The sequence below is a fragment of the Solea senegalensis genome, unplaced genomic scaffold (assembly GCF_019176455.1).
Source record: "Solea senegalensis isolate Sse05_10M unplaced genomic scaffold, IFAPA_SoseM_1 scf7180000016358, whole genome shotgun sequence".
Taxonomy (NCBI): Eukaryota; Metazoa; Chordata; class Actinopteri; order Pleuronectiformes; family Soleidae; genus Solea; species Solea senegalensis.
The window spans coordinates 1-17500 of NW_025321740.1; the positions used below are offsets into that span (position 1 = coordinate 1).

Here is a 17500-nt window from a genome sequence, read left to right on the forward strand (position 1 = left end):
GGACTTTGCTCCCAGCAGCGAGCGAACGAGCGAACTGACGCTCGCCGTCACAATCCATGCGACTCTGAGGCAACTCTTCTGCTGGAAGCGTGGAGTCCTTTAGTTCCTGAGTTTCTCACCACAGTCCAACACACCACGCAGCCGTGGACGTGCGCTCGCCGCTTCCACTCCAGTCAGAGTCCATGTGGAAATAAAGACGCGGAGAATCCGAGCGGACTGACACGTTAAAAGCAAGAGTCTGTGCCCATCTACAAGCTAGGAAGGAAACGTAACCTCACACGAAGAAATAAGACATTACAACAAGTCAGTACTAGACTTTGGTTCTTTTTTCTACATCTAAAGGCTTTAAAATGCAAATGTCACAATATTTTGTGATAAAGCAAAAAGGTTCATTAGTAAAAGAAAAGCTATTTACATGATTCCACCCGGTTTCCCAAAAACATCGTTGTAGCTTCAAGGCCTCGTTATGTCGTTAGCATTTAAAAATGAGCTTTGTTTACCTGAATGTGAGCCACAACCAGGAAGCTAAGCACATGCTAAACAAATGCTAGTGTTAGTGCTACTAAGCTACATGCTGAAAATTTACAAGCAGGATCTGTTTTTATAATGACTACCATTGTTAGCATGTGAGCGCCTTCTAGAACCAAAACTTAGCTGTCGGTAAGGGTAAACACAAACATATATATATGTTTTTGGAAGTTAAAGGAACTACTTTTAGCATTGCTAGCTAGTTCTTGAGAGAAACACAAGCTGATGATGAATACATGGAACTATGTGATTTTAACCATGAATAAATGTCATTGTTTTTAGACGTTTAAGGAACTACACTACGACATGCTATAACATATACTCAGTTTTCATAACTGTAGCTAGCATTGCTAGCATGTGTAGCAGCTTCCGAAAATCTAGAATCTTTCCTTCTTCAGTAAACTGAAGTCAAATAAATTAAATTGTCCATCAACGATAACTTGAACACCAGAAAAAGTCATTTTAAAGACATTTTGGGAACTACTGTCAATGACTGAGGGTTAGCACTAGCAATAGCTTGCTTTGCTAGCACACGAGAACCTTCTAGAACCAAACATAGCTGTTTGTTGTTGGTAAACACCAACATACATGGAATCACAGTATTTTAAATATACCATGAATGTTATTGTTTTTAGACGTTGAAGGAATGACACTGACTTGCTAGGGTTAGCACTAGCATATGACTTCTGAAATCTGTCTTAGAGATTTTAGCTAAAGTCTTGAGAAAACATTCATTATTGTTTTTAGACGTTTAAGAAACAACACTGACTCAGTAGCCCGGTCTTTAGCTAGCATTGCTAGCACGTGTAGCAGCAAGCAAAAACTTGTGGAACTACTGCGAGCGTGGTTTTAGCTTGAAGAGAAATAACAGTGTTTTTTGGGAAAGCAGGTCTGCAGCAGTCGGCTCTGACCCATGTTAACTCTCTTAGTGAATATCTATTCATTTATTTGTGGCTTTTTGTTGAATTTTTCTTGTAAAATTCGACGTCTTTGCTCTGTTGTGTTGTTGTAAACGTGTCCAGAATTAAAGGCAGATTCAATTTTACCTAAAGCTGCATTGTTTAAATTTAGACCTTGGTTTGACGCCTGGCTGTTGGTTTGATTTATGTCCTCGTTAAAGTTTATCCTCGTGGCGTGAACGTTTGTCTCCAGACTCTCGGCGTCACTCGGCTGATTATTAGTGTCCTCTCTGAGACACTCAATGACCCTGCAGACATATACTGGCATAAATGATGATTTATAAATGAAGAAGAGCCTCTTTGCTCAGAAATTCAGCCGTTTTTTTAACCTTCAGGTAGAATTCTTTCACCGCTCCTCATCGAGGCTCTATCAGAGGTATTTTGGGAAACCAGGTCTGCAGCAGTCGAATCTTCAAGTAAAGACGAACAGAGACACATGAGCGCTCACTGCAACAGGCGGAGAAAATAAGGGACAAAGTTCAATCATTAATGCACTTGCAGCATTAATCTTTCTTTAAAAACTCAAGCACGTGCTGTATTGCAGTTTGTTTGCGCCATAGCGTTAGAATCTGACGTCGTGGTGATGATGATGGTGGTGAATGTGCTTTTATATGTGAAGCAGTGATCGACACTTAAACACGCGGTCGTCATTCAAGACAAAGAGGAGTCAGGGTTTTTTTCTTTAGTTTTTTTTTGGCGCGTTTTCATGCAAACTGCAGCAGGGATGAGATGAAGCAAAAGCACCGCACTCTGGTTTGTCTTACAGTCTTAAAAGCAGTTTTTCAGGCCATGAAGTTCAGGGGAGAAGGAGATTCTGTCGCAGCCTTGCATCCATTCCAAGTGCTTGAATTAGATAGTTGAGTATAGTTTTTGTTCTTCAAGCGCAGATATTTGTTTATATTTTTTTCTTTTCTTGTCAAGACCTTACAACGAGTCCTCTAAGTCCACGCGCTCCAGATAAAACAAATCAAAAAATAGAGAGAGCGATTACGTTGAGGCGGCGACTCCTTTCACCACGGGTTCTCTGTTCAGGTACGTGGCCCAGTACACGAGGTTGAAGGTTCCAAAGAGGACGGGGAACACTATCCGTGACATCTTGTCAATCTTGCTCACGCTGTTGTACGTCTTCTTGGGGTCCACCATCTTGGCCTCAGAGGTGCGGAGCTGCACCGACGTCATGTTGGAGATGGTGGAGATGGATATGTCCTTGGTCAGGTTGGGCGTGTAGTTGACGCCGCCACTGCCGGCCGAGCAAACGTTGTTGGGCTTTTTCGACAGAATCATGGGGTCACGTTTCTGCGGAGAGAGACGGACGTCAGCGGAACAGCAAGGTCAGTGATGGCCACCAGGGGGCCCCCACCAGTATAACATTACCCAACAATTTAGATCATTATTTTTTTTTATATATATATATATACTTTTAATTATTTCTCTGCATTTGACCCATCCTAGAATTAGGAGCAGTGGGCTGCCACACTGAGTAGCGCCCAGGGAGCAATGAGGGTTGGGTACCTTGCTCAGGGGTACCCCAGCCCTTTTGGCCTGGTGGGGACGTGAACCGGCGACCCTCCAGGCCAAGTTCCCTTTCCACTTGGCCACGGACTGCCCCCAACATTACCCAACAATTTAGACCATAACCCAAACATCTATACCATTACCCAACAATCTAGACCATTACCCATTAGACCATTACCCAACAATCTAGACCACTACCCAACAATTTAGACCATTACCCATTAAACCATTACCCAACAATCTAGACCATTACCCATTAAACCATTACCCAACAATCTAGACCATTACCCATTAGACCATTACCCAACAATCTAGACTATCACCCATTAGACCAGGGGTGTCAAACATACGGCCCGGGGGCCAGATCCGGCCCGCCAGAGGGTCCAATCTGGCCCACAGGATGAATTTGTTAAAATTTCACACTACGATTACGATTATTTTACTATTTATACTGGTCCGGCCCACTTGAGATCAAATTGTACTGTATGTGGCCCCTGAACAAAAATGAGTTTGACACCCCTGCATTAGACCATTACCCAACAATCTAGACCATTACCCAACAACAGCAAAAAATGAATAACATGAACAGAATAATATTTTGAGCGTAGACTTACTTTGGGATGTTGCGCCTCCAGAGCCTTCTTCCCGTCCCAGGCCCAGCTCCTCTTGGTGAAATAGTTCACTGTGGCAAACTCAATCAGCGCCGAGAACACGAAAGCGTAGCAGACGGCGATGAACCAGTCCATCGCGGTGGCGTAGGCCACTTTAGGCAGCGAGTTCCTGGCACTGATGCTGAGCGTGGTCATGGTCAACACCGTGGTCACTCCTGCTCGCAAACAAAGGGGCGGAACCATGTTTAAAGTGATATAAATAAAAAAACATCTCATTGAAATGTGTCACAGAGTGACAAAAGTGTTCAATAAGTCGGATTAAAAGCAGGTTAAATGCTCTGCTAAACACACACATTCTGGTCTGCTTGCTTCAATGAGGACCGACGTCCAGGAGGGTCTTAATTTGTCCGATGTTTTTGCAGAATATTGATGTAAATTATTAAGTTTCCTGTCCAACAAACATGTTGAGAAACCATGTTAACATGCCTCCTCCTCATGCACTGTCACACACACATTCTGGTCTGCAAGAATATAAACGTAAACTCTTCCTTAGTTGACTTCCAGGAAGTGACATGGTATTGACAAACTGTACACACTAAAACAGAGCTGGTTTAGCTACAGTCCTGCTCTGTGTCTCCCTCCGTGTCCATCAGTGGTACTGCAGCCTCACAGCACTCGGAGTCTGTGTATTTCTGCGTCACATTTTCAGACTTTATCTGTGAACAAGTAAACGACCTCTGCTCCCTCATCGTCCCTGTGCTGAACATGACAGGTGAATATTACACAGATAAATAAAAAAGGAGTCTTTTTCTCGCTCTCTGTTGTTTTAAACAAAGCGTCTTCACTCACCAAAGACTGTCCTCGCAGGAACCGACTCTCTGTTCAGCCAGAAGGACACCTGGGACAGGATTACCGTCATGAAGCAGGGCATATACGTCTGAATGACAAAATATCCAATCTTCCTCTTCAGGTAGAAGTGGGCCATCATCACGGTGTACTGTCCTGAGGCCACACAAACAACTGCAGTCAGACAGGCATGAGCAGTTTGATTGTTGCTACGTGGAGCGACTGCTAACACGTTATTCACCCAATAGTGCAGTGAAATCTGACTGTGAAACAATCTTTTTCTTTTCATTCTAAAACACCTTTCATACAGACTTAAAAACATCAAAACCAACCCAGAGAAAGAGAAAGAAAGAATCCATCGTCATTTGTGGGAAAAATGGAGAAAAGCAGCTTGTGATTTATAACGATCCCTAAATGACGCCTTCATTTGTCCGCAAGAAAATAATAACGTGACATTTTGAAGTTCATTAAAAAGTAATCATTTATGTTGCGTATATTTAACGTCGTGACAGTTTGTAAAGTATATTATAAAATATTTTTAGAACACTGTTCTGTGACATAACGTGGCGTTTTTTATGTTCAATGTTTTTAACTGTATTATTTCTAGTTTTGCTAATATTAGAAGAGAAAATCTTTCAGGTTACAACATTTTATAACTTTATTTGCTAATTATTTTAAATTGAGTTACTTTTTTGTCATTTAACTCATTTATTTTTTTACTGCAGAGAAACTCGTACTTTTATTTGTACGTTTTTATGTTGGTGACATATTCTAAAAATGTGCTTTTGTAGCTTTCTAAATACCTTTTTGTATTTATTGTAATCTTAAAATACAATGATGTCTTTTTTATTGTGATTTTTTTTTCTTTTTAAAATGTTTAACAAATTTATTGTAATATAGTTTTTAGTCTTTTTCAGGGTAAAGTAGGTGATTTTTGGGGAAGAAGCATGAAACCGCGGTAGATTACAGAGTAGACCTACAGGTAGATTACATGATTAAATGTTGTTTATTACAATTTTAAAAAAATACAGATAAACTTTTCCTAACTTTTAAAATGTTTTGAAAATTGAAGGTTTCTGTTCGAATATTTAATGTTTATATTTATCTGCCAGTGAAGCACCACAGTAGTCATGATGATCATGATGATGATGTCTGTGACGGAACATGGATTTACACAGACAGACAGACCGACAGACCGACAGGCAGACAGACGAACGGGCAGACGGGAAGCAATATTCAGTGACACAAGTGAAGATTGCATTTGAAAAGGGCTTTAAAACTTCACTGGTCAAGTATGAAAAAAAATTCAGTGACTAAAAGCTTACACACACACACACTCTCTCACACACTCTCTCACACACATACACACACACACACACACCTCTCTCACACACTCTCTCACACACATACACACACACACACACCTCTCTCACACACACACACACACACACTTTTCCCCACTCCTCTCTCACACACACACACACACACACACACCCCACCTCTCTCTCCTGCCCACCACACACCCCACTCTCTCCTCACACACTCTCTCTCCCCACTGCACTCCACACACACCACACACACTCTCTCTCACACACATACACACACATACTGCCCACACACACACACACACACATACACACACACACACACACACACACACACACACTCTCTCACACACACACACTCACACACACACACACACACACACACACACTCTCTCTCCCCTGCCTTTCCCACTTGCACACACACACACACACACACACACTAATACACACACACACTAATACACCAGGCTTTCTCGGAGCAAAATCGGATTTTTGAACCTCCCTAATCCCCGGTTACAATCTGCATCCTGCCATCAGTGAGGGAGAGAAGAGGGGAGGAGGAGGGTTCTAAGCTCCGCCCACTCCCTTCTGCCAATCCAGGCAGGCACGCACACACACACACATGAAGAATGATCTTTAACTGTGAGCCACAGAGGGACGGACACTCCTGCACCTGCTGCTGCTGGGATGGAGGGAGCGGGTGAACGAGTGCAAACTCTCTTCTTCTTCTTCTTCTTCTTCTTTGTGTTATTTTTTTGCCGCAGTTTTGTGTCGGCGAGCGGATTAACGGTGAGATATTCCTCATGGGACTGACCGGAGTGCGACGGGAACAAGAGAGCGCTGTGCGGGCGTCCGCTGACGAAGAAGGAGAAGAAGTGATCGTGAAGTAAAAGTCGTTTGTTTATCCGCAGGTGGCGCCCCCTGCTGACCACACAGCCACATGTCTGGATCAGGAGATCCTCCTCGTCGCCCGGGCCTCCTGACGCCCTCATGACTCCACGACGACGGCCGACATCACAACCACCGCCACTCTTGCAGGAGCCCCCACTCTGACCTTTGACCTTGATGAATGGATGCCGACAGGACTGGGGGCGGAGGACTGAGGAGGACCATGTTCCCCTGCTGGGTCCTTCTGCTTCTCTTCTGCCAAGGATCTGTGTTCCGTAACGTCCGGAGTGAACTTCCGTTTATGTCGGGGAATAACGCCGCCATGCTCGTCAACTGGTGAGTCATCAAACACTGTGTCCGCGCGTCTGTGTCCGCGCGTCTGTGTCCGCGCGTCTGTGTCCGCCCGTCTGTGTCCGCCCGTCTGTGTCCGCGCGTCTGTGTCCGCGCGTCTGTGTCCGCCCGTCTGTGTCCGCGCGTCTGTGTCCACTAGAGATGTTCCGATACCATTTTTTCCCTCCCAATACCAATTCCGATACTTGTGCTGTGGGTATCGGCCGATACAGAGTACCGATACCAGTTTGACTGTAGGCGCGCTAACGGAGCTAGCGCAGCTAACAACGCTAACGGAGCTAGCTGGTAAATAAATATAAAGAAGATAAAAATAAAAAAGAGTGGCGAAGAAGAACCGTGTCAGAGCTGACGGAGCTCTAATAAATGACGTGGTATTGGATCGGTGCATGGACTCCAGTACTCGGTGATACCGATGCCCACATTTTCGGCAGCATCGGAGGCATTTCCGATGCTAGTGTCCGCGCGTCTGTGTTCTGTGAGGCACAAGGAAAAAGCCTCACATCTTAAAATACATGATCACGTCTTTATCTCACTGTTAGACACACACACACACACACACACACACACACACACACACACACACTGCTGCCTCCATCACTGAGTTCAAATGTCTTATTTTGTCAAATTTGGCTTTAAAAATATTTCGTTTCGACTTCCCTCAGTGACACAAAGTGACCACACGAGGCAGCGGTGGACCAGCAGCTCCTGTGTGTGTGTGTGTGTGTGTGTGTGATGTTAAAATCAGTGCTTTTCTCTCTGGACTTTGGTGTGGGAGAGTGAGTGCTTTACAAACTTGAGTTTCCTGTCCTAATAGTTGATTTAACAGTGAGACAAAGACGTAAAGATTTATGTAGGTTTCATTAGATTTAAGGTTTACCGATTATTTTCACTGTAGTGAAGTTTGTTCCACGGTCACTGATCCACAAATATAACTCACCTACTTTTAGAGTTGCAGTTATTTAAGGACACACAGGAGCGTCTGAGCCAGAGGAAGCCGTGTCCTTAAACATGTCCTCACACAGGACAGTCAATGGAGATTATTTGTTCTAATTAAAGTCTCAACCACGTCCACTATCATCGCTGAATGTGGACGAGGTGAATTCTCATTGAGTCACATTTCTGCATGTTTGACTGAACGACGCCCTTTTGTGGCTTGAATATCGCGATAATATCTTATTATTATTGTGACTGAATAGAGCAGGACTAATTATTCTTCTCTGACCTTTAACCTCTTTGTGTCACATAAAAAGAAACGACAATATAGTATTCATTGAATATCGTGATAATATCGTGTATTGTGACGCGGTTTAAATAATAAATGACTCAGAATAAAATTAACATTGTTATTATTATTATTATTATTATTATTGTTGTAACCTGCAGTGAGTGAATGAATGAATGAATGAATGAATGAAGAACCAGACAATAACGATTGTGCCACAGAATGAAACACACTTCTGTTTTACATAAGACTATTAAGCAGATGCCTTTCAACGCCCAGCCCCACCCACAGCTCCACCCACTGTCCCCACAGCTCCACCCACCCACCATCCTCTCTTCTCTCTCTGTAATTATTGTTTTCTTCTTATGAAGTTGTTATGAAACGTTTTCAAGTGGAGCCTGAACAAAGCAACACTCACTCACTCACTCACTCACTCACTCACTCATCTGTGATGTCCTCGTCTTATGCAAAGACTGATGGTGTTTGTGTGGAGGATTAACTCAAGGTCTCAGCTCTGTGTGTGTGTGTGTGTGTGTGTGTGTGTGAGACTCCTGTCGTCCACTCACTGATCTGATCTCCTGATAATGTTGCCTACATTTACTCTGCTTCACACGACCCGCTCCCGCTGCCCCTCCCGCTGCCCCTCCCACAAGCGGAACTTTGAAGCGCATGGCGACAAAACTAAGATGATCTTGCTGAAACACGTTGTCAGAGACGTGATCAGAAGCTAAAGTGTTAGCTCTGTAAGCATGAACTGACATCATAAAATCATACACACACACACCTCTGCTGGTGTGTATGTCCTCTGTCCCGGCCGTTTGTCCGATCAGATGATACTGGTTCAGTCTGGATCCGTCCTTCTCCACCACCACAGACAGAGCTGCTCCATCGGTCCACGTGTAGACCACCTCTGACACTGGGTACGCATCTGACACACAGAGACAATCTTTGTGAAGTGCAGCTACTTCCTGTCCAATCAGGCTACTTCCTGTCCAAACAGGCTACTTCCTGTCCAAACAGGCTACTTCCTGTCCAATCAGGCCACTTCCTGTCGACGTAAAAAAGATAAACGCTTCATATTCACTGCAGCTAAAATGTAAGACTGCACCTTTAAATTCAGACGCTGGGATCCATCCAATCATCAAAAATTCATCATTAAAAATCACCAATAATCAATCAATCATCAATAATCAATCAATCAATAATCAATCCCACACATTTTCATCCACATGAACACAGCTGCAGTTCCCAGGGCCTCCAGCAGGAGGAGCACTCTTCGTTCACTTCTCCCTCAGTTTAATCAAATTAACCCTTAATCCCAGATTGTAATCTAACCTCGCTCCAATTAAGGCCATGACCTTTGACCTGAGCGTGCCTAAATTTAAACACCAGCAAAAGCTGAGATTTGATCAAAGGTAAAATCAGGTCAGACCAAATCAATCGATCACTGATTGAGTTTGAATGATTGTGACCTTCAGACAAACAGGGTGAAACTTTTATTTCGAAGACAGGAAATGTGTTTCTAAAAGTTGCTAATTGTTGCACGTTTACTTGTTTCCAATCGCAAAATAATTGCGATAAATTAGAGGCGACTGTAAAAAAAAAAAATGAATCGATTAAAAACCAAAATCAAAGATTCTACGGTGACAACAGTCACCGTCAGTCAGTGTCGCTCTTATTTTGAAAATCAAGCCTGCAGTGATGAAGAAATTTCTTTTTGGCTCCGCCCACGTCTAGGTTTTTCTCGAAAGTTATTATCGCAATTATTCTGTGATTGGAAACAACTTCAAAATAAAAGACATGTTTTTTTAATGTCTTTTATTTTATTAGTTTATAAAGATACAAATGTAACAACTTTGACTATAATTATATTTAATAATTTGATTGTTTTTAATGAAGATGCAGAAACAATCGTTTGTTTAAATATAAAATCAGATGCACTTACAGCTGCCAAACTTCAGGGGGCAGGCGTGAGCGTCCATGGGGAAATCCTCCAGCTGCATGGGACACTCTGCCGAGATCGTCAGTCTGGAACCAACAATAACACACACACGTATACATATATATATATATATATATATTTTTTTTTTATATATATATATATCATATAACTCATATATCACATATAACATATATGTGTGTGTGTATATATATACTGTATATACATACACACCATATAACATGTCAGAGATGTATCATATAGAACCAACAATAACACACACACATATACATATATATGTTATATGTGATATATGAGTTATATGATATATATATAAAAAAATATATATAAATGTATATATATATATATATACATTTATATATATATATATATATATATACATATATATACATACAAATATATCATATAACTCATATATCACATATAACATATATGTATGTGTGTGTATATATATATATACACACACTATAACATGTCAGAGATGTATCATATAGAACCAACAATAACACTTATACATATCATAACAGTGTTATATTAAGTTTTATGGAAAATATCATATTTAAGGACTTCAGAGTCAGAGAAAGTCAGAGAAAAGTATTAAATTATAAATGATAAATTATTCTTAAATTAATTTAAGAATAAAGACTTTCATCTAAGGATAAAAGACTTGAATTTAAGGAAAAGAGACAAAAGTGAAAAAGACCTTCATTAATTTGAGGAAAAATGGCTTCAAATTAAGGGAAAAAATACTTACATTTAAGGAAAAATTACTTATTTAAGGAAATATGACTAAGGAACACAGACCTTAATTTAAAGGAGACATTATACATGTCATACATATATGCATACATATATGCATGTGTATATACATGTACATACATATATACATATACGTGTATATATGTATAAATATATAGTTAGAATTGACGTTGAACCATAAATAACGGTAAATAATAAGAATGTATGTGTCTTTAACAACAGATTCCTCAATGTTTCCCCTTTAGTTTAGCGCCCCCTGCAGGTGATCATTGACCCACCTCCTTTAATTCACAGTCCACAGAAAACAGTTTTTTTTCCTGCTCTGGCTGTAAAATGGACTTTCCCTGGTGAAGTCAATGCCTGAGTTTGGCCACCGGGTGTCGCCCTCGTACCTCATGGTGTAGAGCAGCGTGCCGTCCTCGGTCAGGCGCAGCAGCTTGTTGGGCGTGGTCATGTTGTGGGCGATGGACTTCTTGCCGTTGAGGAAGAAGGTGTCGGGCGTCCAGATGTTGGAGGCGAGCAGGTTGTTGAGCGGCAGCATCTCCATGGGACCTTTGAAGCTCAGACGCTCGTCTTTCCAGCTCTGACGGAAGAACACGTCGATGGTGTACTCCTGAAGACGGGGGGGCGGGGGGCGGAGAGGGGGGCGGAGACACACACACGTCACGCATCTCTGACACGTTCTCTTCACATGCAACGTTGTCTCAAGTGTTGTCGACAAACTGACGTGAAGACGTTTAAAGAACACGCTGTTCACGTGTGTGTGTGTCTGTGTGTGTGTGTGTCTGTGTGTGTCTCGTGTGTGTGTGTGTGTGTGTGTTGTGTGTGTGTGTGTGTGTGTGTGTGTGTGTGTGTGTGTGTGTGTGTGTGTGTGTGTGTCTGTGTGTGTGTGTGTCTGTGTGTGTGTGTGTGTGTGTCTGTGTGTGTGTGTGTGTGTCTGTGTGTGTGTGTCTGTGTGTGTCTGTGTGTGTGTGTGTGTGTGTGTGTGTGTGTGTCTGTGTGTGTGTGTGTCTGTGTGTGTGTGTGTGTGTGTGTGTGTGTGTGTGTGTGTGTGTGTGTGTGTGTGTGTGTCTGTGTGTGTGTGTGTGTGTGTGTGTGTGTGTGTGTGTGTCTGTGTGTGTGTGTGTGTGTGTCTGTGTGTGTGTGTGTGTGTGTGTGTGTGTGTGTGTGTGTGTGTGTGTGTGTCTGTGTGTGTGTGTGTGTGTGTGTGTGTGTGTGTGTGTGTGTGTGTGTGTGTGTGTGTGTGTGTCTGTGTGTGTGTGTGTGTGTCTGTGTGTGTGTGTGTGTGTGTGTGTGTGTGTGTCTGTGTGTGTCTGTGTGTGTGTGTGTGTGTGTGTGTGTGTGTGTGTGTGTGTGTGTGTGTGTGTGTGTGTCACCATCTCAGTGTCAGACACAGGTCCAAAGCTGGTGACAAAGATGTTGGTCTTGATCTCCGTCACGTTCTCTGTTGAAACAGAAACAAAGACAAATCAATAATCGATCAACAGTTAAATGAATGAATGAATGAATGAGTTTGTGTGTATTCACGTGAACATGTTCTAGTTACTGCGTCATTTTACAGTAAATAACTGTAAAAACACTAATATTTCACTGCAGTTTTACCACTGTGACTGAGCAGCATGTTACGAGTACTTTTCTTCCTCTTCACAGTAATTGTATGATTGATTACTGTGATTTAAGTGTTTTACTGTAAATACTGAAAGATCACAGTGGATGCAACGTCTCTGTAGTTTTTTCACACATTACTGAGATTATTAAGAAGTACTTTAGTGGAAATGTTGTGTTTTTACTCTGTGTGTGTGTGTGTATAATGGCTCTTGTCGAGCGTAGCAACCGTTGCCGGTCTGTGACACACACACACACACCCCCCAGTCCCTCTTCACAAAAACTCCTTTTATGAGGACAAGTGCTTTGGGTCCATCATGGAGACACAGAGACATGAGGACGGAATAAAGGAGGAGACAAAACGCATGAAAAGCTCAAGGTTATCTCCGGTTGCCACGGTGAGGAGCGTGAATAAGCAGCAGCAGCAGCAGCAGCAGCAGCAGCAGCAGCAGCAGCAGCAGCAGCAGTGATTGATTAATGGGGGGTGAACAGGAAAGACCTTCACACGTTCTCACCATCTTCCACAGTGAGGACAGGAAACACATGATCACTGAGTGGGTTTATAAAAACACTGAGGTTCACTCTTCATCACAACATGGCTGCCAGAGAAACACCATAACATCTTTAGGAACATGATGGTCTGAAACTGAAGTTTGTGAAACACTCACTCTCCCACACCAAAGTCCACACACACTCACACACACTCACACACACAGACACACACACACACAGACACACACATACAGACACACACAGACAGACACACACACACACACACACAGACACACAGACACACACACACACACACACAGACACACACACACACACACACACAGACACACAACACACACACACAGACAGACAACACACACAGACACACACACACACACAGACACACACACACACAGACACACACACACACACACACACACACAGACACACACACACACACACACACACACACAGACACACACACACACACACACAGACACACACACACAGACACACACACACAGACAGACACACACACACACACACACACACACACACACACACACACACACACACACACACACACACACACACACACACACACACACACACACACACACACACACACACACACACACACACACACACACACAACACACACACACACAGACACACACACACACACACACACACACACACACACACACACACACACACACACACAGACACACACACACACACACACACACACACACACACACACAGACACACACACACACACAGACACACACACACACACACACACACACACACACACACACACACACACACACACACACACAGACACACACACACAGACACACACACACACACAGACACACACACACACACAGACACACACACACACACACACACACACACACAGACACACACACACACACACACACACACACACACACACACACACACACACAGACACACACAGACACACACCACAGACACACACACTGCACACACCACACACACACACACACACACACACACACACACAGACACACACACAGACACACACAGAGACACACACACACACACACACACACACACAGACACACACCACACACGCAGACACACACACACACAGTTGTTGATCCACTGCTGCCTCCATCACTGAGTTGTAATGTTTTGTTGCCCGAGTGATTCGGTGTAAAATATTTCATTTAACTCAGACGACAGTGACCACCGAGGCAGCGGGGGCAGCAGCGCTGCTGTGTTTTCTCTGTGGGCTTTGGTGTGGCAGAGTGAGTGGGTTCCACGCGTGAATGATGAAATCATAACCTCCGAGTCCCGGCCTCAGCCGGTTGTCGTAACCGTCCAGGAGTCCGTCCAGGATCCTGGTGAACACCGTGCTGTTGTCGTTAGCGCCGGCTTCTTTCTGAGTCTCCGACGACGAAGAGGAGGCGCTGAGGAAGAGGAGGAAGACGAAGATGAGGAAGCATGTGGCGACACAGTTATTGTGATTCATTATACAAGAGAGGAGAGGGTGTGTGTGTTTTGTGGGTAAGCGTGTTAAATGTGTTAATGCGTGTTGTCAATGTAATGCGAGGTGTATTTGAAAGGTAATGAGTGTGATGATATGTAATTTGTGTGATGTGTTGTGATGTGGCGTGTGATGTGATGTGATGTGTGTGTATATGTTGTCTAGGTATTACTAATGTTGTAGGGGACCTAAACCTGTTTACACAGTCATATTATGGGACAGAAAGAGTCCCCATAACGGAATTACTACATTTTAGGGTGAAGGTATGTTTTAGGGTTGGCTGAGATTGAGGATTAGGGTTAGGGTTAGGAGTTAGGATTAGGATTAGGCCAGTATTGTGGTTATGGTTTGGGTAAGTCTCCAAATTAATGTAAGTCAATGTCCCCTCATGTCATGAATATTACAAAATGTGTGTATGGTGAAATGTTGTGTCAGTGTGTTGTGGAGTGTGTGTGGTGTTTGGCGTGAGTCTGGGTAGGTGTGTCTGTGTGTGAGTGTGTGTTTTGGCGATGTGTGTTTGTTTGTGTGTGTGTGTGTGTGTGTGTGTTTGTGTGTGTGTGTGTGTAAGTGTGCATTGTGTGTGTTTGTGTGTGTGTTTATGGTGTGTCTGTGTGTGTGTGTGTGTCTGTGTGTGTGTTTGTGTGTGTGCAAGGTGTGTAGTGTGCGGTGTGAAGTGTGTGTGTGTGTGTGTGTGTGTGTGAAATTATGTGTGTGTGTGTGTTTGTCGTGTGTGTGTGTGTGTGTATGTGTGTGTGTGTGTGTGTGTGTGTGTGTGTGTTTGTGTGTTTGTGTCTGTGTGTCTGTGTGTGTATTGTGTTGTGTGTGTGTTTGTGTGTGTGTAATGAAGTGTATTTGTGCGTGAGTGTGTGAGTGTGTGTGTAGTTGTGTGTGTAGTGTATTGTGTGTGTGTGTTTGTGCGTGTGTGTGTGTGTGTGTGTGTGTGTGTGTGTATGTGTATTATGTGTGTGTGTCTGTGTGTTGTCGTGTGTGTCGTGTGTGTGTGTGTGTGTCTGTGTGTGTGTGTGTGTGCGTGTGAGTGTGTGTGTGTGAGTGTGTGTCACCTGTGCAGCAGCAGTGACAGGATCACAGTGAACATGACTGAGCTTCTGTTCATGTTGTTGTGTAACTCTGAAACACATTGAAGTCAAGTGTTAATTGTCGTCAGTAAACAAACACCTGCAGTAAAATATACAAAAAGAAATAGTATTAAAATAGTATGTGTAAATATATGCATTTACAAAGTTTACATGAAAGGAAACATTAGAGAAACGATGCCTGCGTGTGAAACTGTGATATGTAAATGTAAACTGTTTACTTAAATAAGAGATTTAAAGTGACAGTAAAGTGATAGTAAGTATATAAAGTGTCTTTAGTGAAGGATTCTGATGGAAGAGTGGAAGACTTCTTTAAACGTCTCCTGTCCCTCTGTCCTCAGTAACTGCTGTTACATAAAACACCATAAATCACAATGTTCTAATGTTAGGAAACATTTATACATTTATGTTCACGTCAAAAAAAGTTACAAAAAATTGAAAATGTGTTATAACGTTTTAAAAAAAAGGGGAAATCTGAATGTCAAAAACCTCAATGGAAATATCACAACATTTTCTAAGGTTTCAAAAACATGTACATACACCACAAAAAATACCAAAAGTACAAAAACCCCAAAAATACAAAAGCCCCCAAAAAATACAAAAAAACACAAAAACTACCAAAAAACAAAAAACTAAATAACCACTGAAAAGTACAATAAATACAAAAAAGGTTATAAAAGTTATAACTTAATCATCTTAATCAACATTTACATAAACAAAAAAACGTGCTATTGTTGCTGACAAATTAAAAACAAATTTCATTTTCTAACACATATTTTATTAAAAACATTTAAACGTGAAAAACAAAAAAGGTAAATCAGATTGTTATAAATCATAATTTTACTTCCATAAAGACTTTTTCTAAAACAAAAATGTTCCAAAACACGGTTCCACACTTAAAATAGTTCAAATCGTTTTTATCCTGGAGTGACTGTGAAGACACAGCGCCCCCGTGTGGTACATTTATGTAACAAATATGAACACATTTTCTACGTGATTTATGATCGACTTATTCTAAGTGTTTTTTGTTTGTTTGTTTAAAGTTAAACTGTACAATGGTGACATTTACAAACAAACATAAACACAGGTTCTACATACACAATAATGTGGGTTTTTTCTGTTTGTTTATCGCGATAACACCGTGTGGTGTGGACACTGCGGGACTCTGCGTGTGTTTGTGCTGAAGATTCTTCTTCTTCTTCTTCATCTCCTCCTCCATCAAACCTGCTCCTCATGGAGGAGGAGGAGGTGAAGACAGAAGAAGGAGGTGAAGACAGACAGAAAAAGGAGGTGAAGACAGACAGAAAAAGGAGGTGAAGACAGACAGTAAAAGGAGGTGAAGACAGACAGTAAAAGGAGGTGAAGACAGACAGAAAAAGGAGGTGAAGACAGACAGTAAGGAGGTGAAGACAGACAGAATAAGGAGGTGAAGACAGGTAAAGACAGACAGAAAAAGGAGGTGAAGACAGACAGAATAAGGAGGAGTGTATAGCTCCAGGTACCTGGACGATGATCGTCCATGTCCTCCGTGTTGCTCCGGTTCTCGTCGTCACACAGCGCTCACAGAGCTGCACGGTGTCCGTGTGATGAAGCTCCTGCTGCGGCGTTTCTCTCTCCAGACCTCCGCTCCTCTTCTCCTCCTGCTGCTGCTGCTCGGTTCTTCCTCCGCGTGCGTGTGTGTGTGTGCGCGCGCTGCAGCGTCTCCTCCTCCTCCTCCTCCTCCTCCTCAGTCATGATGCAGCAGCAGCAGCAGCAGCAGCAGCGCCACCTGCAGCACAGTCTGTAACAACAGCTGTGATCAGTGGCGC

The 17500-nt window shown here is 42.8% G+C and overlaps 1 protein-coding gene and 1 long non-coding RNA gene across 2 annotated transcripts in view; one reads left to right on the top strand and one right to left on the bottom strand.

The window, feature by feature from the left end:
• Window positions 1-1977: 1977 nt before the first annotated feature.
• On the bottom strand, window positions 1978-17339 carry LOC122763033 (gamma-aminobutyric acid receptor subunit alpha-5-like). The gene is made up of 10 exons (XM_044018150.1): window positions 17195-17339; window positions 15660-15726; window positions 14397-14521; window positions 12341-12408; window positions 11357-11577; window positions 10191-10273; window positions 9030-9173; window positions 4463-4615; window positions 3617-3828; window positions 1978-2783 (listed from the first exon to the last, which is right to left on the bottom strand). Exons 1-10 carry the CDS (start codon window positions 17211-17213, stop codon window positions 2475-2477), a joined length of 1401 nt encoding a protein of 466 aa, XP_043874085.1. The 5' UTR covers window positions 17214-17339; the 3' UTR covers window positions 1978-2474.
• LOC122763034 overlaps window positions 6254-17500 on the top strand; it is a 14013-nt gene continuing 2766 nt past the window's right edge. Inside the window, exons 1-2 of the long non-coding RNA XR_006358836.1 lie at window positions 6254-6573; window positions 6696-7008. This is a non-coding gene — a long non-coding RNA (uncharacterized LOC122763034). The remainder of the gene's footprint in view (window positions 6574-6695; window positions 7009-17500) is intronic.